At 42.3% G+C, this 23237-nt stretch overlaps 1 protein-coding gene across 2 annotated transcripts in view; it reads left to right on the top strand.

The window, feature by feature from the left end:
• SPATA13 (spermatogenesis associated 13) overlaps positions 1344-23237 on the top strand; it is a 75715-nt gene continuing 53821 nt past the window's right edge. The window contains exon 1 of one of the 2 annotated variants that reach the window (XM_021379257.1): positions 1344-1565. In XM_021379257.1, the coding sequence (XP_021234932.1) occupies positions 1359-1565 (207 nt within the window). In that variant the 5' untranslated portion in view covers positions 1344-1358. Of the gene's footprint in view, positions 1566-17357; positions 17526-23237 lie in introns of those variants that run through there. The other variant, XM_021379275.1, reaches the window with a different exon arrangement.

The following is a 23237-nucleotide window of genomic DNA, read 5'->3' on the forward strand; positions in this document are numbered from 1 at the left end:
AAATTACGGCGTTTTGGTGGGTTGATTTTGGAGTGGGTCTGCTGCAGGAGCTACCCTGGAGGCCCCAGCACAGATGTGGCACAAACATGCGAAGAGAGCAGAAGGGACACTGGGGAAGGATGAGGGGCACCCACTGCCTCTCTTCTCTCTTCTGAAGAACTTTCCCATTCGAATGACAGCTTGGGAAATGACTGATGATTCTCAGCTCTCCTCCCACTACTGGGGGCAAGGAAAAAGAAGTGGATGACGACTTACAGGGGCTGGGAGTTGTGTGGTGCGAGTTAGATGAAAATCACTTGGGTGTTGTGGGGAAAGGTTGTGGCCACTTGTAATGAATGGCAGGGTTGGAGGAAAAGGGGTAGTAGGGTGCATAGTCTGAAATACTCAGTCTTTCACTCTATGTTCTGCTGTTTCCAAGCTTACGCACAGATTTAGTCTTGTTCAAAGGCAAGTTTTCCTTAGTAAACAACCTAGAATTCAGCTCTTAAAGAGGTCAGCAAATACAGCAGTTTTCAGAAGGCAATGCTGAGTGAGCACTGCAGTGCTGCAGGTAAAACTCAACTCAGCTCCAGGTATCAAGGTCCACTCAGTGTGACTTTAACCTCCCCACGTCCACATCTGTTTGCTGCCAGGTCTGGAAAAAGCCCTGCAGGGCAGCCTGGCTGTTATGTCCCCCAGTAGCTGTTGTGTTTTGTGAACTTTATTGGGGACTTTTAAGATGGTTCAAACATCTTTGGAGGAATCTGAATTTCTCAGAAAGAGTGGTGAGGCACTGGCAGAGGCTGCCCAGGGAGGTGCTGCAGTCACTGTCCCTGGAGGTGTTCGAGAAACATGGAGATGTGGCACTGAGGGATGTGGTTAGTGGGCATGGCGGGGATGGGCTGACGGTTCGACTGGATCATCTTAGCAGTCTTTTCTGGCCTTAATGATTCTATGATTCTATGTATGTAAATAAATCAGAGGAAAATCCAAAATATTTTAAAACTTTCTTATAAGCTCCTAAATTTTTACTTCAATTGTGCATTAGAAATGGGCTTTTTCCTTCCTTTGGGTAATAATATACTTCAAAGACTAGTGGAAGTCCTTAATATTAACTGCCACTATGAAACAAGCCCTTGGGTAGGGTGTGAAGTTTCTGGTGTATAGACGTTCGCACTCTTTATTTTATTCCTTACGTAAATAAAACCACAAAACCCAGCACGCTGCAGGCTGGATAAATCTTTCCTATTGTGAATTGTTTTACACAACTGGCTTCTAAGGGGGGCAAAAAACTTCAGTGTGGTTACTATGTCAACAGCCTGCAGGATTTGAGTGTTTTGCTCAGGGACGCATGTCTCCAGAAGGCTGTGGGAGAATTTATGGGGCGTGCGGTGCTGACACTCGCCCAGCTGTTCCTCCCACCCAGCCTGGGGGCTGCGGCTCCTGGGCAGCACAGAGGGGCTGGGAGTTTGGGGGAAGTCGCAGCACTTCTGCTGTCCTCTGTGCCGTGTGCTCTGTCTGGGATCCTCAGCTGTTTTGGGGGGAAAGATTTGCCCGTGCTGCACTTCAGACTAGTCTGCAGGGAGGTAAGATGGCTATTTTCTTGAAAGTTTCCTTTTCTGCTACTTTTTCTCCTTTCCTTCCTCAAGTTACAAACTCTCTCTGCTACATCTGTCCATTTCTGAGTGCTTCTGCATGTGGGGACTGCTGCTGTCACGACCCCAGAGCAGGGTGCTCAGCTCCACCATCCTTTGCAGCCTCTGGAAATTGTGAAACATAACCATCTTCAGGTGATGCTGTCCCGAGAGACTGGGGTTTTTTCAAGGTCATGTGTGCTTGAGGCTTTTGTTGTTGCGTGGGGAGACCCGAGAGTGGCCTTTTGGTATCTAAGGGCAGGCTATAAGAAAGAAGGAGACAGATTCATTAGAAGAGTCTGCTGTGAGAGGACAAGGGGAAATGGTTTCAAACTAAAAGAAGGGAGATTTAAACTGGATATAAGGAAGAAGTCTTTTACAATTGGCACAGGTTTCCCAGAGAGCTGGTGGATGCCCCGTCCCTGGAAACACTCAAGGTCAGGCTGGACGGGGCTCTGAGCAACCTGACTGAGCTGTAGGTGTCCCTGTTCATTGCAGGGGGTTGGATCAGGTGATCTTTAGTGGTCCCTTCCAACTCAAATGATTCTGTGACCCTACAATTCTATGAAGAAGTTCCTGTTTTTATCTGATCTGCTCAATCAGTTAAAATGGGTGAGGAATGATGGAAGCCACTGAGGGGAGGTGGGTGCTGCCAGGGACACAAGCAGAGGTTCTGGGGATACCCCTGGGCTGGCAGCTGCCCTGTGCAGACACTGCCCCACACAGAGGCTCCACAGCCCATTTGCTGGCTGTGCCTCCCAACACAGCTCTCCTGCATTCCTGCTACCACGTCCTTGTGCACTGCAGCTTGTCTGCTTTGGACTCCAGCTTACCCACGGGATTTTGGAATCCATCACACAAGCACATTTTTTTTACAGGGGAAGTGAAGCCAGTGTGTAGCATTTTCTGCTTCATTTACACCCACAAACTCTCAGTGTGAAAAAGCCGCTGCCTTCTCGGCTCCTGTTGCTGGCATCAGCAAACCCACTCTTGCAGAGACACACGGGGCGTCGTGCATCAGGCCGCAGAAAATCCGGCTCACAGCTCCTGTAGGAAAAGAGCAGCTGTGTGGAAAGATCAATAAACATGACCAGTTGCTCCAAGAGTCATAAAATGGAAAGACTCCGCAAAAGAAAATGTGTGGCAGGGACTCTGGCTCTGGACACTGCAGGAGAAGTCCTGGGAAAAGCAGTCATTCCTGGGAGGTCTCAGACGTGTTTTGTATCAGTGGTTCCACACATCAAAATATTTGCTTTAGGAGAGGAAATCAGAACAAATACTTACCTATGCAAAAGCGAGGCTTGTTTACGCTTCATACATTGGAGAAATTGTTTCTATGTGGTTTATGTCTGTGAAAATGTAACTTTCGCAGTGCTGCCAAGTGACTCAAGTGAGGTTGAAGTGTCTGGGGATGCTTTGGTTTTGCTCACTCAATCCACAAAAATCATGAAAAGCTGTATGAAACTTACTATTCCGGTGCAGTTTTCTTCTTTCTACCTGTTTTCCCATGTAGCTTTTTTTAATCGTTGTATTTCCTTCAGATTTTCCACAGCGCAGAGGACATAATAACCCCTCAGGAAGGCATGGCAGCCTCGTGTTTGTTGGCTCTCACCTCTCCAGCCCTGTAGGACCCTTTGTCCACCCGGCAGCTCTCCCTCCCACCACCCTGCCCTCCCAGACCCCGCTGGTGGAGTCCTTCCCCATCGCTTACATCTACGTTGGCTGGGCCTAGTCCTGCTCTCCTGCCTGATCCCACCGTTGGTCCCTCCAGCCACCTTGGCTTAGTGTCGGCCTTCAGTCCTGTAATTCACCACACAGAAACCTGCAGTCCTATAAGTACTTAGCATGTTCTGTCACCACAACTATATCCACAATACGATTATCCTGGCTAACTTCTGTGCATAAGCAAGGGACAATGCACTGCTCGCAGACTATTCTGCAGCCTGTTTATTACTCGCAAATGATCTCATTCAATACCTATTGGATTTCCATTCATTTCAGTGGTCTCTCAGTCTACTTCACTGTGACTAATCACAAAATGGTCTGGCGTGCAAGGCACTTTAAGCCCATCCAGTTCCAACCCCCTGCCCCCGCCTTTCACTAGGTCAGGTTGCCCAAAGGCCCATCCAGCCTGGCCTTGAATGCATCCATGGATGGAGTATCCACAGCCTCTCTGGACAACCTGTTACAGTGCTTCACTCCCCTTATCATGAAAAATTTAATTTTTAATCTCCTAGATAAGAGCTCCAGGATCAGGTTCTTTCATTCTGCCTCAAATCAGTATTAAGTTATCCTAAAACAAACCTCACTGCTAGTTAGTATCTTCACTGCTATATTCCCTTTGGGATGGGAAAGTGCTGAGCAGTGTTTGGATGCATGCCTTCATGATTAGGTTCTTCCCCTTCTGTGATAAGTATGTCCCACATCACAGTGGAGTGCCACAGTGACATGCTGCAGAGCACTGCATCACTGTATGGACTATACTTCAGTCAAAAGCTCTTCTATACCAAGTGCAGCAAACTGTCTGTCCTACTGCATGGTGGTGAAAAGGGCACCTGAGCCCCATGTGCTTTCAACTCCAAACGTCTCTTTACAGCAACACTGTACTCACACACATCATTTCCAAAGAGACTGGTCCAGCCCTGTCTGGCTTAGAGAATACTATTTGTGTCCCTGGTTTGTACTGGATGGATCCTGTCATGTCCTAGAAGCAGACAAATCACATGAAAGTCATGATAAGCAATTACTGCCACTGATATCATTCATGGATGTAGACTCTGGGTCTGTGGTTAAAAAACATGGTTAAAAAAAAAACTGTAGGAAAGATTACTTTGATCTCTTTTATTTGTTTGTTTGTTTGTTTACCTATTTATTTGTGGGATTAGAGAAACCATGTTGCTGTTCCACCCATATTTGCAGTGACTACATTGAGACCACCTACTTGGAGCGTGGATGTGACTGTTTGTGAACTAGGGGTGAAGCAAAAGTGAACTGAGTACACAAAGGAATCCCTCAGTCCTCAGACTCCAGGAATCTTCCTGCATTCAGGAATGATTTTGAAACAACTCAAGTTTCAGTTCTGTAAAATCCCATGTGTAGACCCCAAACTAAACTCAAGAGCCAGAATTCTCTCTCTGATCCAAAGAAAGAAAGCGTTATTGATAAAAGTCCTCAACATGACCCACAGGGGCTTAATCTACCTTTTATTTGCTCCTCTTTGTGAAGAGGGGCCATCATGGTCCTCATTTCTCAGAATGCCACAGTCAGAGTCCTTGCCTTCCTCCCACAGAGACTGAAGTTACTACACACTGCTCTTCTGATACACACCAGACTCTTCTAATGTCAAACCTAAGATAGCTGGACAAACCTGAGGTGAGGGTATCTGATGTTATCAGAGAGAACTGAAAGATCAGTGAGAGTAGCTCATGTGCAGACATGATCAGAATTTGCCAGTGGTCTTCTAAGGACCAACCTTAAAAAAGATGTAGAGATGAAGGTACTGCCTTTCAGCTGCAGGCACAACTTAATCCTAATTCATTGACTGCCATGCCATTACTAAGTGTCATGCTGTCATCTCACAAAAGAAGGAATGCACCTGTGCAGCACATGTAACAAAAGGTGGCATTTTTGGATGCTGACTTGTAGGCCGGTATTAGAACCCAAAGCAGTGGTGGATACATCTAGATCTAATTGGAAAGAGAAGAGCCATAAAACCACAGCAATCCCAGGAAGATGTAGAAGAGCCATGAGATTCTGCCCATGGATAGGGATTTTGTCTCATGGGTAGGGTGGGCTATACCTCCCGAAAACTTGGGACTTGCTGTGTATCCATCATGCATCACATTCTCTGTGCAAGATGTGCATGTTCATGGCAGCAATGTGTCTGAGGGTCTCGTTGGTGTTGCAGCCTCAGGTGGGCTGTAGTCTCAAAGTTTTTGGCAAATGGTTAAATTCCTTCTGTTCCAATCAGACTACTATTTTGGCTGGCATAATTTCCAAAGATACAGCTCATCAGTTCAATGCCCAGCTTCCTAGAGAAAGTTGGATACCAGGATTTCCCTGTAACCTTTGTAAATCTCTTCCAAAATCTTTTGCCTTTCACTGGATTAGTACAATCAGTAAGCAAATCTCAAATGAATGAGGAGCAACCAAACATGTCAAAGCAGTGAGTGGCTAATTGGTGCTTGTCACCATTCTTCCAATTTGCAGTGACATTCCTACTGGTAGCACTGAGAGTCATTTGTTCTCAGAGAGGCCAGAAATCTTGTTGGAGCATTTCATATGTACTTCTACATTTTTGTTTCTCCTCTCCTAAGCACAGTAAAATGTTCTCCTACAAGGTTTGAAAAGAACACCAATCTACTGTATGTTAGCACTCCTCGTTTCTTGTTCTTTTTTTTTTATCATCTAAATATGACTGCCCTTTAGATTCCGACTCATAAACACAGGGAGCAATACAATTTGACAGTCCTTGATACTACTCTCTGCATACTCCATTTTCATAGCCTTAGAAGGACATAAGCAGAACTCACTTCCAAGAGTTTACGAAGCAGTTCTGATAAACAGAGTCTGTTATTCAGATAAAAAGTTGGTGAGTTGGATGAATTTTTCAGAAAGAATACTTAAATGGAAGGGAATAAAGGGCAATGATTTATGCCTATTAGAAACATTACATCAGAAATATTTACGTTTTGTGAATCTTTTTAAAATTTTATTGTAAGCAACTGAGGATTATTTTTAACTGTTCCCTGTTCAACTGAATATTCCAAATCATAGAATTTATACTTTTTTTTTTTTTTTTTCTGGAAGAAACTAGTAGTGATGCAATTGCAGATCATCAGCCAGGTGATTAAGAAGTTTTATATCTCATGAAATGGTGCTATTGTAGTCTATTCAAAGCACGTATAAGAGTCAGACAGCACTGAGTCAGTTTGTGGGCAGATGAAGTCTCCAGGGGACAGACACCCTACAGCTTTTCCTGCTTGCTGTGACACAGAAGCCCATTGCATCAATATGTTTCCCAGCTGAGGTCTGAGAGATGAACTTGAATAAGGCTGTAGATGCTTTTAATTAGAGGATTCTAACAAGCTTCCCACCTAAGCAGGAATTCAGCATGGCTGTTTACAGTTGTGGGTGTTTCTGCAGCAATGCAGCACATTAGCAGCTATCTTCATATGCTCTGTGCTCCACTCTATGAAGCCAGTAGCCCAAGTTTCACAGCCTGAACCATTAAAATGTAATTTAAAGTCCTCTTGGTCTGATTTAGATTTAAGCAACACAGCTGATAGAACTGATCAATTAGTAAAGTGAAGCAAAAAGAAAAATTGCATAAGTTCTAATCTGCTGACTTAGATATTTTATTTCTAATGTGACATATTCATCCCTCTGTGCAGACCTTCAGTAGCTGGCACTACTGACTAAAACAACATGAATTGCAAAACACTGAGACAAGCTTGGAGCCAACGACTGAACCTGGCTCGTCCCATGGACGGTCAGGACTTTGTTGTAATAACCTAAGAATGCTTTGGTAAACAATTATATACACACAGGTGAACATACACACGCACATACATGATTTTAATGATGGTAGGTGTGCTAGGTATGTAACGAGAATGTGAAGTGTATCATGGTGCATGGGTTGTAAGCCTTCCTTATCTGAATTCCCCCAAGGCAGAGCTTTAATAGTTGCTTTGTGTTAAGCCACATGTTTGTGAGGAGAGGTGTGACTATGGATCTCAGTGTGTTAACAATGCTTGTGCTGGGCAAGGTAGTACTGGAACAGCAGGAGCTGTTTTGGCTTTTGGGGTGTACTTGTAGCCTTTTCCCATTACTTTAGAGAAGAAGAGATCAAACTTATTCTTTAGAGTCTCTGCTTTACCCCTAAAATTGCACATCTTTTTTTTTCCTTTTCCTTTTCCTTTTCCTTTTCCTTTTCCTTTTCCTTTTCCTTTTCCTTTTCCTTTTCCTTTTCCTTTTCCTTTTCCTTTTCCTNCTTTTCCTTTTCCTTTTCCTTTTCCTTTTCCTTTTCCTTTTCCTTTTCCTTTTCCTTTTCCTTTTCCTTTTCCTTTTCCTTTTCCTTTTTTCCTTTCCTTTCATTTTCTTCTTCTTTTTTTTTTTTAACTTTGCATAGTTCCTGTCCCCAGTCGTCTATTTCTCTATATGTGGCTCCTCTTCACCTGAGGCAGTTTCCCAGCTTTCTGCCAGCCATGTTTGCCTTCAGATCTGTGTGTAAAATCCCACCCAGCTCACAGTCAGACTGAAGAGTCAGCTAATAACCCAGGCAACCCTCCCCCACTTTTTAAATTAAGCATTGCATGTTCTTGTCTTCAATCACACAGTATTAGCCTGTATTCATTAATCATCCTTGCTAATGCACAAGAAATGCCTCATTTTGGTTAATACTGTGTTCTGGGGGAGAGATGGTTCTTTGTATTTTTTGGTCCTTTGAGAATTAGGTTTTGCTGTTCTCAAAGTATTAACACTGCATGGAGCCACGCGGACCTGGAGGAGTTGTTCTGCTGGTACTAATGGGATTACCTTCATGAGCAAGAAAATGGTGTGCAGGACTGAACTCCCTATTCACAGAATCATAGAATCACCAAGGTTGGAAAAGACCTCCAAGATCATCCAGTCCAACCATCAACATACCACCACTATTTCCTCACTCAAACATGTCCCTTAGTACAACTTCTAAATGTTTCTTGAACACCTCCAGGGATGGTGACTCAACTGCCTCCCTGGGCAGTCAAACACAATAGTGTTCAATAGTAACACATAATGTGGTTTACCAAAAGACTTACCTGTTACAGAATTTTAAGCCAGCTGCAAGTAGTAATGGAATGCAAATTTCAACAACCAGTCTGTTGAACAAACAAAATCTTAATCTATATTACGTATACTGAAGGCAAGTAGTGCCAAATTAACAAGGAAAACACCTACATTGTGAGAAAGAATTAAATGTCTGAGACATGACATCATTCACTTTCCACATCTCTTTGCCTGCCTTGTCTTCCTGGTGGGGAACTTAAAAGGGAAAAACACTATACCTATTGCAGTGGAAAAACAACAAAAATCTTCAGAAATGAACTTTTGTCTAAGGTCTCCATTCGGGACTCTTGATTTTTGAACCAGTAAAGTTTCTCAATATTGTTCACCACAGGATCCATAGCAAACATGGATTTTTTAATTAGAATAAATTTTGAATATGTTTTATGAGAAAGATAAATGAGAATATTAAGCATCCAAGTAGAATGACCATAAGTGGAGGTAGGACTTTACCAAGACCTTAGTTTCATTAGCCCTTGGCTGCAATGGTCAGAGACTTGAAGACAATAGTGGGTACTTCCATTGATTTGCTGCTAGTGGGACCCAAGTGTATGTTCTGATTTCTGTGCAGACAACGCTGCACTGTTAGGATGGCAGCAAGAGAGAACTTTCTAGCAGAGTGGTGTATGTGAAGGCCAAGTTTGGCAACATAAATGAAAGGTTATTGAAGACAGTGAAGTCCCAGAAAGAGAAAAGGCATGACAATTGAGACCTAAATAGATAGGCTGAAAATGGAAACTGTGCCAAGATCACAAGTGATATCACAGAGAACAGCTGAGGTGTTATCCTCTCCTGGAAGGTATAGCCATATTTCAGTTTTCAAACCGGTTTCATCAAGGCACATATAATGTCTTTAATGTTGTCTATGATTTACAGAGAAATAATCATTATCTCATCAATTAATTTAGATTCAGAAGGCAAAGAGTTACTTATATAAAAAGTAGATTAAATGAAGCATTTTTTCCTTCCCTTAGGGACACATTATTGTCAAAGTGCCATTAAACAGAAAACCATTTTTTTTGCACGGCATTAAAAAAGTCACCAGAGAACTGGAGAGTATACCCCATTCATAAGTGGGCTCAGAAATTTGCATTTGGAATGGAGCAGGGGAATGGAGCGGTGGGAATGCCCTCACATGACCAGTGGGCTTGTCCTTACGCACAGCCTCTTGCAAACTGATGTCCTATCAGTCTGTGAAGAAACTGGTAAATCACAGAATCACAGAAACATAGAATCAACCAAAGAATCATAGAATGCCTTGGGATGGAAGGGGCCTCAAAGATCATCTAGTTCCAAGAACCTCCTAAGGCACTCGGTCAGGCTGCTCAGGGCCCCATCCAACCTGGTCTCCAGGGATGGGGCATTAATCACTGACGTTTCATCACAAATACAGTTGTTTCATACACTTTGATAAATGTATTTGGTGTTGCTTGCTTATTTTATGCTTTCTAACATATCTGTGTAGTTTTTCTAGTACAATTTGTGAAAGAAATTGAGTCTGAGGTCCATATGAAGAGATGGGAGCTACTTAGCATGCACAACCTTCAGGGAAAGGCCCACTTAGCCAAGGCCCAGTCAGTAGCAAGCTCAGTGCCTGCTAACTCCTACAGCTTCCTGCAAGCTGTCTGCTGGCTGTTAGGGTGGATGGAATGCAGAGGTTAGGGATCTGACAGCACTCCTGTTGTGTGTGGGCTTTCTCACCATGCTATATCTTTACTTAAATCTGAGGACCAGGCTGCAGGCGTCAGTCCTGGGCTGTGGTGGAATCCTTGGGATCACTGCTGCTCCTGCCCTCAGAGCGAGGCTCCTTGATCACAGCCTGGATTTTTCACAGGCAGAATGTTGCATTTGGTGTTTCTATGCTTTGTCATATTTCTTCGTGCTATACAAATGCTTTATGCTTCCAGAGAACATTTGATTAATTGTGTCAAACAAATTCAGAAGCATTTTAAGCACACTGTGACCTGGCTTTGCTTATACACAGGGCTCGCCATATGCATGATCCTGGAAGTCATAGCTGCTCTTTGGAGGTCATTTCTCCCACTGTTGTGTGCATCAGTACAAGTTAAATTTGGTGTACAAGAACCAGCTGCCTCATATATATTTCTTTCCTTTACCCAAACCATCCCATTGGACTCAGCCGTTGCATGCTCATTGAAAGTGACCTTGATTTAACTACTAGTTGTCAGCTGCATACTGTTAGATTTAATAAGTAATGCATGCTTTCTTTGTCACCTTTCATTTCTTCTTTTGATGAAATTAAGCAGATATTTTAAATAGATATTTTCATAGCTTACTTTTCGAGCATTTTCTATTTTATTGTATTTATGGCTCCAGCTCAAACTTCCCAGCACTGCTGACGCATTGTAAAGTTCTCTTTCATCCTTTCATCTCTTCTACATTTCCTATGATGAGAAAATTAAAAAGCCTTTTATATACGCGTGTGGCAGTAGAAAATAAAAGCCTGTTGCAGTGTTCAAAGTTCAAACATTAAACAGCTTGCCGAACTGCCCACTCAGGGCAGGACAGGCACTGCAACAGCTGCTGAGCTGAACTCACATACTTCGTTAGATGTTTCCTTCCTTTTAATGAAGGAAACTTCTCACTCTACAAGAGATCCTGCATTCATTTTAACTATTGTTAGCATTGGCATGATGAAGAGAGTACTTCCTTATTCCTGTTCTCTTCTATTTTCTACTAACACCTAATTATGGTAATTTTGTGTTCTACTTGCATATGGAAGAACTCAAGTTAAGAGCTCAAATGAAGCCAGGATCTGTCCCTGCATTAATACTGCTGCAGAGACTGAACTGCAACCAGAATGCTTTTTTCTAAGAGGGAGTTGTCACTGTCTCCGGGCAAAGAGTGAATAAAATGTTTCATCCATTTAACAGATCAAAGAAACCAAATTAAAACCTGAATAATAGTAATAATAATAATAATAATAATAATAATAATAATAATAATAATAATAATAATAATAAGGCAGAATGCTCCAGTTAGCAAAATAAAATCAGCGCAAAAGTGTTAAAGACAAATATTGTACAGAAACTATTTTTAAAATTAAGTTCCTGTCTGATGCTATAAATTTGTGGATTAGAGGTAACAAATGGGAACAATTTGGCTGGTTATGACACTGCAAAATTAATATCTGAAAACTGACTTCTATAAATTCCCGGCTTTCTGTGAAGTCCCACAACAGGACTTTAAATTCACCCTGAGTTGAGGTGCTTTGCTTTTTCCTTTGCGAGTTGTTCTCCTTGCTTATGACAAGGCTCAGCATTTTTAAATACAATGATTTGGAACTGTTTGATGTCCCAAAGCTATTGCCTTGTTCCAGTGTGTTAATCAGGACCTTGTAATTAAAAGTAACCTCCCAACAATGAACCAAGGGCTCCATGGCTCCTTGGTATGCTGGGTGGTTAGTTGCTGTGTAAAAACATCTTGGTGTTTCTGATGGAACAGCTTAGCTATCCAGGAAGAAAGCAGACTTGGTGGATAAATACCTTGCTGCTACATGCTTGTGTAACATACTAGCGAAATGATTGATGTGGAACATGGTATTCTTGGTGCCCTGACTGCTGAATGAGGGATTTGGGGGGAACTGATGGCATTCATCAGCAGAGCTCTGTCTGGCTTGCAAAAAGGTGGAGGGAATTAAATATATTTGTTAAAACATGGATGACAGCGTAAAAGATGAATAGTATGTAGAGAACCTAGGAAAAAAAATATCAAGAACAGCATACATTTAAGGAATGAATTATTTATTTATGATTTATCATAGAATCATAGAATCATAGAATCAGAATCATTGAATCATAGAATCATAGGATGGCCAGGGTTGAAAAGGACCATAATGATCATGTAGTTTCAACCCCCCTGCCAAGTGCAGGGTCGCCAACCACTAGACCAGGCTGCCCAGAGCCATGTCCAGCCTGGCCTTGAATGCCTCCAGAGATGGGGCAGCCACGACCTCTTTGGGCAACCTGTGCCAGCAAGTCACCACCCTCTGAGTGAAAAACTTCCTCCTAGTATCTAGCCTAAATCCCCCTTGTCTTAATTTAAAACCATTTCCCCTTGTCCTATCACTATCAACCCATGTAAACAGTCATTCCCCTCCTGTTTATATGCTCCCTTGAAGTACTGAAAGGCCACAATGAGGTCTCCCTGGAGCCTTCTCTTCTCCAAGCTAAACAAGCCCAGTTCCCTCAACCTTTCTTCACAGGAGAGGTGCTCCAGCCCTCTGATCATCTTAGTGGCCCTCCTCTGGACCCATCCCAAGAGCTCTGCATCTTTCTTGTGCTGGGGGCCCCAGGCCTGGACGCAGTCACTGAGACCAGGAATCTCCTCTTAATGTTAGAACAAGCAAGAGTAACCATTGTTTAAATGTTTGGGCAATAGTCCACAAACCTAAATAGTATATCTGCCTACATGTCCTCTTGCCAAAAGCTCTCCCCTTGTAATCCCCCCCTGGAAAACCCATCCTTCCTGTTTCTTGCTTCACCTTCCTTCCAACACGGCTGTCTGCAGGGCTGGAGGCGCCCAGCGCTCTGCTCCTTCAGGCAGGATGAGGCTTTCAAACAGACACAGCATCGCCCAGGCAGGAGATTAAAATAAATCTACAGGGAATGCATATCACCCACTGTACAAGTTAATTATGGGAAGTCAGTGAAATGTGGGGATGTGGAAGCCAAAGTATTATTGAAAACAGACAGGAAGCAAGAAAATTCATGAACGATTGTTCCAGCAAAACTGAAAAACAGTGCATTCTGGATGCAGCCTGTGATTTAGGAGGACCCTAACCTTTAGATTGCCACAAGAAAGTAAAATAGAGGAAAAACATTTCTGTATTTGTCTTGTTTCTCATTCCTCCTTAAGCCTCTTGGAGACAGGATGGTTAGTGAGATGGAATTTCAGAGTTTAGTCCAGTTCTAACAACTTTCTCTTGAGAAGGAGATTCAGAAGTCTGGCTAAAAATCTTGTACTGGATCTTTCACTATTTGTTTCCAGTGTATCAGTTTCTTATTTTAAATACTGGCATCCATTTGGTATCTTTTCAAATTCTTTGTATTTTGTTACCTGGCCTTTATGCCCTTGATGAAGATTATACATTGTCTTCCTTACAAAATGAGCTTCTATTATTGAAGAATATAAACAACTTTTGGAGAATAACAACAATTTTGTTGTTATTCTGAATGTAATCTTTTGCAGAACAGCATGACAAAGAAAAAGAAGGAGAGAGAAGATGGCTGGAATATTTCCATCTGGCTGCAAGGACTTTCAGGGCAAAGGACACCAGTGTCCTTTTTGCACTGATGCTAGCAATAACAAAGCCCTATCACTTCAGAATCCTACAAAGAATATTCTGTTGTTGAAGATTCAATTAATTCATCAGTTTACTTTAGCTACAGCAAGGTACTCAGCTCTTTGGCTGAGGAATTAATCTTCTCAAAGGCTTTAAAATGTTTTTAAAAATAAAACCAGATCACTGAGAACACCTTTTCAGGTGATGGTTGTTAATCAGATCTCCTCTGCATCCAGTGTCCAGGCCTAATTGCCTTGTATGACCTCGTGATAAATTGATCTTATGAAGGAGGCTGTGCCTGGATTATATGCAATTGCTAACCTAAATATTCTTACAAGGGCTACTTCGTATTGCATGGAGCTATTAGGACTGAGATGCCTTACAGCAACAAGCAGCCATGTCTCTTTTTATCTTCTTTTTCAATTTAGTGGATGAAAAAACATAAACCAACAATTTATGCTTGCAGCCTGAAAGGCCAACAGTATGCTGGGCTGCCCCAAAAGAGGGGTGGCCAGCAGAGCAAGGGAGAGGATTGTCCCCCTCTGCTTTTGTGAGGCCCCATCTGGAGTACTGAGTCCAGGTCTGGGGCCCCCAGCACAAGAAAGACATGAAGCTGCTGGTACAAGTCCAGAAGGGGCCACAAGGATATTCAGAGGGCTAGGGCTCCTCTCCTGTGAAGAAAGGTTGAGGGATATGGACTTGTTCAGCCTGGAGAAGATAAGGCTCCAGGGAGACCTCATTGTGGCTGTCCAGAACCTAAAGGGGGCCTACAGGAATAGTGGAAAGAGACTCTCTATCGTACCAGTTCTAGTGATGGGAAAAGAGGACATGGTGCTAAACTAAAACAGGGAAGATTTAGACTAGATATTAGGATGTAATTCTTCACAATGAGGGTGGTGAGGAACTAGCACAGGCTGCCCAGAGTAGCTGTAGATGCCCCGTCCCTGGAGGTGCTCAAGGCCAGGTTGGATGGGGACCTGGGCAGCCTGAGCTGGTGGGAGGTGTATCTGTCCATGGCAGAGGATTGGAACTGGCTGGCCCCTTCCAACACAAATCATTCTGTGCTTCTTTAATTCTATGAATTTCTTTTTGTTATTTCTCTGTGTTCTGATTTGTCATTAACTGATAGTAAGTGAACCCTGGTCCTCATGGGGAACTTTAGCTGTTCCTGTATCTGCTGGAGGGATGACACAGCAGGGCACAAGCAGTCTAGGGGTTTTATGAAGTGCATTGAGGATAGCTTCCAGCACTGATGACTGAGACACCAATGAGGAGAAGCACTCTGCTAGGCCTTATGTTGACAAAGAAGAAAGATCTGATTGAGAAGAGAAGGCCAGGACCAGCTTGGCTGCAGTGACCAATAGTTATGCAGTATGGGATCCTGGGACGAGGCCATAGGATATATAGCAGCATCACAACTCTGAACATCATTAGAGCAGATGTTGGTCTCTTCATTAAAAAAAAAAAACAAAAAACAAAGCAAATGTTGGAACAAGTATAACAGGCTTCATACACTCTGAAGGTCTGACTAACTCAAGTTTGTAAGGTACTTCAAGATTCTGAGATTAGAGGTACAATTCAAGTACAAAATATAATGATCTATTGTTCTAACCAGGAACCTCATGAAGATATTTCAGTTACTGAGTTGCCAAAGCTGGACCAGACTTTTCTACCAGTCTTGCCGGAAATTGAAGCTTAATACAGCTCTCTAAACTTTGGTCTGTCTTCTATAACAGAATTTGACATGCCAAGCATGAACAAACAGTGTTTCCTGTGTGTGAATAACAAAATCTGTAAGAAAACACATTTTCCACATTTGTTTCTAGGTTGTTTATTATTTTAATTTTTCCTATTTATTCTGAATCCCAAGCCTTTTCTTTGTACTTGTAAGCTGCCTGGAGATGTAGTACTGTCTGTGTTTCAGTTTCTCTTAAAATTTTAAACCTCAGAGTAATATGTGATATTTTCTTCACCTCTTCTCACCCAGAGCCATAATCAATATCAACAGTCATGTGGCAGCATCATAGATGACAAACCTGGTGACTGATGTGAGACAATGAAAATTACTTGGACTTTTCCTCTATCAAAATCTTTACTTAAAGCTTGATAGAAGCAGAGGAAATTGTCTCTTTAACTTCATTGGACCTTGTATCTGGTTCAGAAAGCAAAGAATGGTAAAAATCCCAGCACTGCATGGGAAGAGTATCACAATGACGAGTTTGCTTTCATTTTTTCACTGAAAGCTTTGAGCGTAATTCAAACATGGAGTTACAGTTCTGGCGTTATACTCTCGTGGTTAATTTTCTTGGTACTTAGATTCCAGTAGAGCTTTCAGCTAAAATGAACGTTACTCACAATTAGAGATTCAACAATATCTGAATTTCAAATTATTGCATGAGACATATGTGAAATCTCATTCTTCATTATAAATTTTTAATAAAGATTTGAAATGCTCTTGGGATATGTAAATATGTTACTGAGTAAATCTGTTGGCATTTCTACTTTTAAGAAGTGAATGTAATGTTGATATTAAACATTCTCTTTGTGATTATTCGCAGAATAACTCCAAGAAATGTAATACAGAAATCCATTTCTCTTTGAATTAGTGTTCTCTTGCATTCAGGATTACAGTTATTCTTCACATTCCGCTATTCAGAAAAATAGTACAGCAGAGAAGTTGGAAGTTGCTGCTTCTTCTGGAGAGGAAAAGTCACATATCAGATCTTCTGTTATATATTGCTTGTGTGTATAGAAAGGGATGTATAGGAGGGAGCTGTACGCTTCCTACTGACTGGAAAGCACAAAGCCAGGGGCATTCTGCATTTGTAAATATGATGCCAGGCACAGCTCCTGGCATAAACTTGAGTGGCTGAGTAAAGTTGTTGCTCGCTCTGGACACCAGGAAGCAAAAGCAGAGAACTACGTCCTATCTTTCTGGCAGGTTTTCCACCCTGTATTGTTCTACCATAACAATAACTGAATAATAATTCACCTCTGCACCTGCAATGGATTCTACACAGAGAGTTACTTTCCTGTCGTGCTTTGCAGCTCCCAGAGACGTAATTTAACCTTTGATTTCCACCTTTTTATTTGTTCCGGTAGATGAGCAGGTGTGATTTTGGCTCTTTGTACTGTTGCCAACACCTGTGAATACTGGAGCTAGGTAATAATGTTTTGGGGTTTGTTCTTATTTTCATTTCTGTGGAGGAGCATTTAGCATTGCGCTGCTCTTGGTCTTCCACGCTGGCCATGCTGCCTGATGCAACTTGCACCGGTAGGCTCCAGCTGATAATAACCAGCTCCGTTTGTGCAATACTTAACTAGAGCTTTAGGCTAGTGCTTCCTGGACTGCTTAACTTCACTTTCACCAGAACACTCCCCCACACTTTTTGCTTTCATATGGGAAATATATAAATACTGTGTATGAAACTGTGCAGCAAACAGGTTGTAATGAAATGTTCATGTGAACATACTTGCTTCTCTCTTGTTGCAGTTATTGTCAATGTATGTTTAACTTGCTGATTTCACACATGGCTGTGCAGCCCTTTTGTTACATATTAACTTGGGATTCAAGCCTGCAAGATGCGGAGAGCTCCGGCCATGCTGAGCTCCTTGCAGGGCTGTGGGCACACAGGCATGCACCTTGCAGCACCAGCCCTGAGCCCAGACAAGCTTTCTGGAACAAGATTTATGCTGTGCAACATTTTGTGCAGTGGGTTTTCAGATATTTAAATTAAATCTTATCCAGAACAACAGGTCTCAAGGACAACATAAATATTTAGGTATGTATTGTGGTAATTAATTACATTCTACAATTATGGTTTTATTAGTTATTACAGTTGAGTGCAAAACCATTAGATTGAGACTAATGTTTAATCTTTTGTGTGTTGGCTTCAGTGTTCTTTGCCCCTCTGTTACAGCGTATGTGGTTTTTAGAATTGTAGGTAATCTGTGTGGCTAGTCTCACAGTACTATTTGGGCACTGTGCATTGCTGCACTTCCATCACCCACAGCAGAGCACTTTGTGTGCCACGAGCTCAAGCTGATTGCACTGGCAGTGAGATCTGGGAGAAGCTTCCTAGGCACTGACTCTGCTTTCTGGAGCCCTTTTGGCAGATGCCCACCCAAATGTGGACCGAAGCCATTGGCTACTCTCCATGCCAGTGTCTTTTCACCGACTGCAACTGCGCTGAGTTACAGCACTTTTACGCACTGTTAAATCAGGCATTTACCAAAAGTGTATGAAGCCAGTCTGTTGCTTAGATTTTGGGAAAATGTATCTTAATGAGATCAAGATGTGGTGTAGCCTGAGCAAACAATGTTAATTATTGCTCTCCCTCTGAAGCTTGCTTTGCAAGAAAAGTATGGTATTGGTCTATGTTATAAAATCTGAAGTACTTGGCACAGAAAATGTGTCATAATTACTGCTTCTATAAAGTTATCACTGTTTGATATGTAGATGAAGACCATAATTTTCCATTGTTTGCAAGGAAAAGCAAGGGATACCTTTAAGTAGCGGGTTTTAATTTCAATCTCTGAGCAAGGAGACAGACATCCAAAGACACAGCCCCCACGGTCTCTGTTAAATCACGCAGCCATAATTAAGCAAGCAAGGAGGAGATCCTTGATTTTGGTCCTGGAATCACTGTTTGCCAGTTAGCTGATTATTTGCTAATTGACATTATTTGGTGGCAATTAGGATCTGCAGGCTTAACCCGAGTCTTGCTTTCAGACCTATATTTGAGGTCGAAGGCCTCAAGGAAGGCCGAAGACTGAGGGACAGTTGTGTTCTAGTGACTGCTGGAGGAATCTTACTTTAATGCAAATACCTATTTGTGTTAAAAACAGTATTTTTTCAAAATAAGCTATCACACTATTGGCCTTTGACCCCACTCATACAAATCAAACATCAGTTATGCACAAAGTTATCTGTAGATTATCTGATGAGATAGGGGTGATTTTAAGCTTGCCACAGCGTAGAGCTGTGTGTCCACCATGTTTGCAAGATTGCAGCTCCAGTAATGTACATAAACTGAAGTCAGGGTATGGAACTGGATGGCAGAAGGAACAACTTGCTGACAGCCAGTTTTCTTGGAGTAATGGCCAACAGGTCAGCTGTTGTGTGTTTCTGAGGAATAAGCAAAAAAAAAAAAAAGCAAACACGAAGGAGAAAGAGATTTTAGGAGTTGTTAGTAAGTGAGAGAGGTTTCTATGTAACTTTAAGCACAATTAGCCAAGCAAGCAATACTAAGAAGTTAAGAGTTGTTTACCCATTAAATGAAAGTGAGGAAATAGTTAGAAGTTTACGTGACCAAGAGTGGACTGTTGATGACAATGAAGTATTTTCCAAAACTTGCAGTGTAGGCTGAAGGCACCACGTGATCTCCTACAAGAAAGCAGTCACAAGCGCTCCATATCCTCCCTGGGAAAACAGCTCCTGTTTTGGGGTAAATGAGGCTGGGGTTGGCTGCATGCTAATTCTCCTTCATTAAGACGTGTTAGCAAGTTTAATACTTTCTATAAAGCCTGGATTTCAATCTTGTTTAATACTAGGTTAAATCTGGAATAATAAATTCTCAAAAGCTTAGAGGTTCCAGTAAAATGAGATTTGTCTATAAATTACTTGTTGGTTTTTACTGGTTATGTTGTAGCTTTGATGCTTTAAGTAGTAGGAAAAGCAAGATTGGTGAGAAAAGAGTATATGCTTTACCAGCACATGGGATGATTTAGTAGAAGCTGTGACCTCTTCCTGCAAACATTACAAAATATTTATTTCTCTGGAGAGCTTGAACTCCCTCTGTTCCCCTTTCCTTAGGCTTCAGCACAATGAAAAATACAGCAGACAATTTTGAATCATTTCTACTTGATTTTAGTGCTTTCTTTTTTTTTAAGGGTTGGGAAATGCAGATGTAGAATATTGTACATGGCACCTGATGGTAGTTATCTGAGTGTTTCTCAGAGTATGATCTGAATACTGCATGAGAGCAGCTTATCAACTGAAAAATAGCAGGAGTTATGATAAATTAAGTATCTTCTCTTGGCCTGGAAGGGTACTGCAGTATCGAACCTGGCTTGTTAAAACGGAGCATCTTGGTCCGAATGGTTAAAAAAATATTCTGGAATACATTTGTATGGGGATCTTCATGACTTTTAGAGTTAAAGCTTTCATATAAATGTTGTCTGTGCTAGGAAAATTCCCCCATGCTGACAGGGGATGTCACCAGCAGCTCGGCTCAACATATGCTGTGTATGGCAAAGCAGGAAGACCCGCTGCTTCGCAGGCTGTGAGAGCAGGTTTTAAACCAGCAGATTTCAGCATTCTGCTAAAGGCTGGCCTCTACACACTGCCCATCCAATTACCAATAAGGCTGAATAGTTATTTGAGCATATATTTGTTTATCACATTCTTTTCTGCATAAAAAAATTAGATGGCATCTGTGCCTGTGAGGTATACAGCACTCTCAATATCCCTGCACTGAGACTTTGTATTATATTTGTGGTGAGGTGGAAATTGAAACAGAATCAGAATCTGAATACAAAGCAGATTAAAATCTCTTCCTACCATAATGACTGATTTTAATCTCTGAATGTGACACAACACTTCATAAAAAGCTCAATTTACTCATTTTCTGGAGAAAGTATTTTCCTGCTTTTCAGAAAACACACTTAAAAGTATCTCCCATTTGGGATGTTGCCATAAGTTTTTGCATCTCTTTGTGTTTCTGTTGCCAACCTGCTCCCAGCACCTAGTGTACCCTCACATCACACCCACACAACTCTCCCCCATGGCACGCACAGCTGCACAGCATAACAAATGGGGTGAAGAGCACATCTCCATTCCCCCAGCCCTTTCCAATTCACGGCACTCCTGGGCAGCTCCTGAGACAAATTTGGAGTCTGAAGCTGTTTCGGGAGTCCTGTGGCTCCTGAAAGGAGGAGCGTCCACTTTTCTGCCTCTACTTTCCTCCCTGCCCTTGGATGCTTACCTCCACTGCCTGCCTTGCATCAGCTTGGGGCAGCCCAGCAAGCTGGGTCATCACAGAACCACAGAAGGGGTGAAGTGGGAAGGGACGTCTGGAGGTCACCTGGCCCAACCCCTGCTTTGGCAAGGACACCCAGAGCAGGGTGCCAAGGCCCATGTCCATGCAGCTTCTGGAGATGTCTAAGAATGGAGACAGAACAGCCTCTCTGCACCCTGTGTCAGTGCTTGATCACCCACACAGGAAAAAGATGTTTGCTGATGTTCAGTCAGAGCCTCTTGTGTTTCATTCTGTGCCCACTGCCTCCTGTCCTGGCACTGGATGACGCTAGGAGAGCCTGGCTCCAGCCACTTGGCACCCTCCCTTCAGATATTTAAGGATATTGAGGAGATTCCCCTCTTCTCCAGGCCGAGCAGTCACAGCTCTCAGCCTCTCCTCACTGGAGAGGTGCTTCAGGCCCTTCAGCATCTAGCTGGCATTCTGTTGGGCTCTCTCCAGTATGTGCAGGTCTCTTTTGCACTGGGGTCCCAGAACTGGACCCAGCACTCCAGGTGCAGCCTCACCAACACTGAGTACAAGGAAAGAATCACCTCCCTTGTCTCGCTCACCATGCTTTCCCTAGTGCAGCGAAGAATACCACGAGCACATTGATGACCCATGTTCAACTCAGTGTCCACCATCTCATCTCACAGCCTGTCAGGAAAAAGCAGCAGAGAGGCCAGGTAGTGGCATGCTCTTAGCCATCATTTCTCCCATAGAGACTCAGATTGAAAGAGATGATCTGAGCAGCAGCAGGAGGTCCATGGGGAGCAGCAGCATCTCTGGTTTGGTGTGGGATAACAGGGGAGAGCAAAGCAGCCATTCCAGTCCCAGCACAGAAACAGAGGATTTGCTGAATTGTGCCATGAAAAGCAAGAGGTGGGAAGAGATCTGACTTAGGAAGCTGTTATGTTCAGTATTTCCTAGGCAAAATATGGCCCTAGGATAGGATTGGTGCTGCCACCTCCAACTTAATATTTTAATTATATGCCCCAGAGTACTGAGGGAAAGGCTGCTAAGGTTTTTCACTTTAGAGCTTCTTAGCCTGCACCTTATCAAGGCCTTTTAAAAGGGCCAGCATGACTGACAGAACCTGAAGTGTCAGTGTGTTCCAGTGTTTAGGTAAGGACAGCTCGCCAGCATAAATTAACTTCTGTAGTAAGAATGCATTCAGTCTTTCAGTTCAGAGCTATCCTGTGCTCTTACAACACATAAATTGTCAGTCTGACCTGCAGGCTCCAGCTTAGAAGATTAATGGAATATCATGCAAATAGGCAGCTGAGTCTTAAAACAGGCACTTTACTCTGAACTCCTTTAAAAAATTGGATGCTAGGGTTTGTCCTCTGCATGGGTAGATAATGGATTATTTTCTCTGTGGGTGCACTTTTTATAGCTCTCATCACTGTAAGCATCAAAGTGCCAGAGAAATATTGATGGATTTGTCCTCACAGGCCCATAGGTTATAAGGTACTGCTCCTATCATCACTTATTTTACACATATGGCACTTAAGCTGAGACAAGTATGCTGGACTGCCAAGGTCAGAGAGAAACAAAATCCAGAATCCCTCTTTCCCAATCTGTCAGAAAGGCATCTCTCCAGCCTGAGATGTAGTGTTCATTTTTCCAGATAACGGAATGTTACTTCCAGGGCTGGTAAAAACACTGGTTGCTTAACCTCAACTCATGCGAAAAAGGGTGTAGGAGCCACTATCAAGAAAAATCTCTCATGGCACCAGTTCCTTTCTCCCCTAATTAGGGCAATTACTCCATTTTGTACCTTGGATCTACACAACAGGCTCTATCTCAGGCTACTTGAGTTAGATTTTCTTCCTTATCATTACTGGAGGACAACTGCAATAGCTTACAGAGACAGTTAATATGCATTACTTGCACTGCTGCCCAGAAATAGATTATAATATTAGAAATGTTATCAGACTGCACAAGGAGATTTCCTTGACTGTCCTGCTGATAAAATATCTAATGTAGTATGTATGGCTGTGTTTCACAGGACCAATATACTAGCCCAAAAGTCCTAAGTTTGTATGTATCTGATTCCATGTCTGCACAACAAAGTAAGTTTTCAAGTGAGCATCTTTGTGTGTTTTCTACATCTTTAAAATTAAGTAACTTATTTTCCTAACAAAAGGAACAGGCAGTTTGTTTAAATTTGATCATTCGTGTTTTTAAAAAATATATCTAATTTTAGTGTTACTAGTGAAGGAGGTAATACGTTAACACAGCACCAAAGAAACAGAGATGAGGATGAGTATTAGCTGAAGGCTTATCATTGGTTTGAAGTTCTCAGGTTAAAGTCACAGCATCTGTTTTTTAAAAAAGCATTAACATTATGATAAGAGGTATTCCCAACCATACAGTTGTTACTGTAGCACTTCACTGGCACCCACTCTGTTCAAATTGGTAGTTTTTATAGCTTTTCCACTCTTCAAGATTTTTTTTGAGTAAATTCAAACAAAA

This window comes from Numida meleagris, chromosome 1 (genome assembly GCF_002078875.1).
Source record: "Numida meleagris isolate 19003 breed g44 Domestic line chromosome 1, NumMel1.0, whole genome shotgun sequence".
NCBI lineage: Eukaryota > Metazoa > Chordata > Aves > Galliformes > Numididae > Numida > Numida meleagris.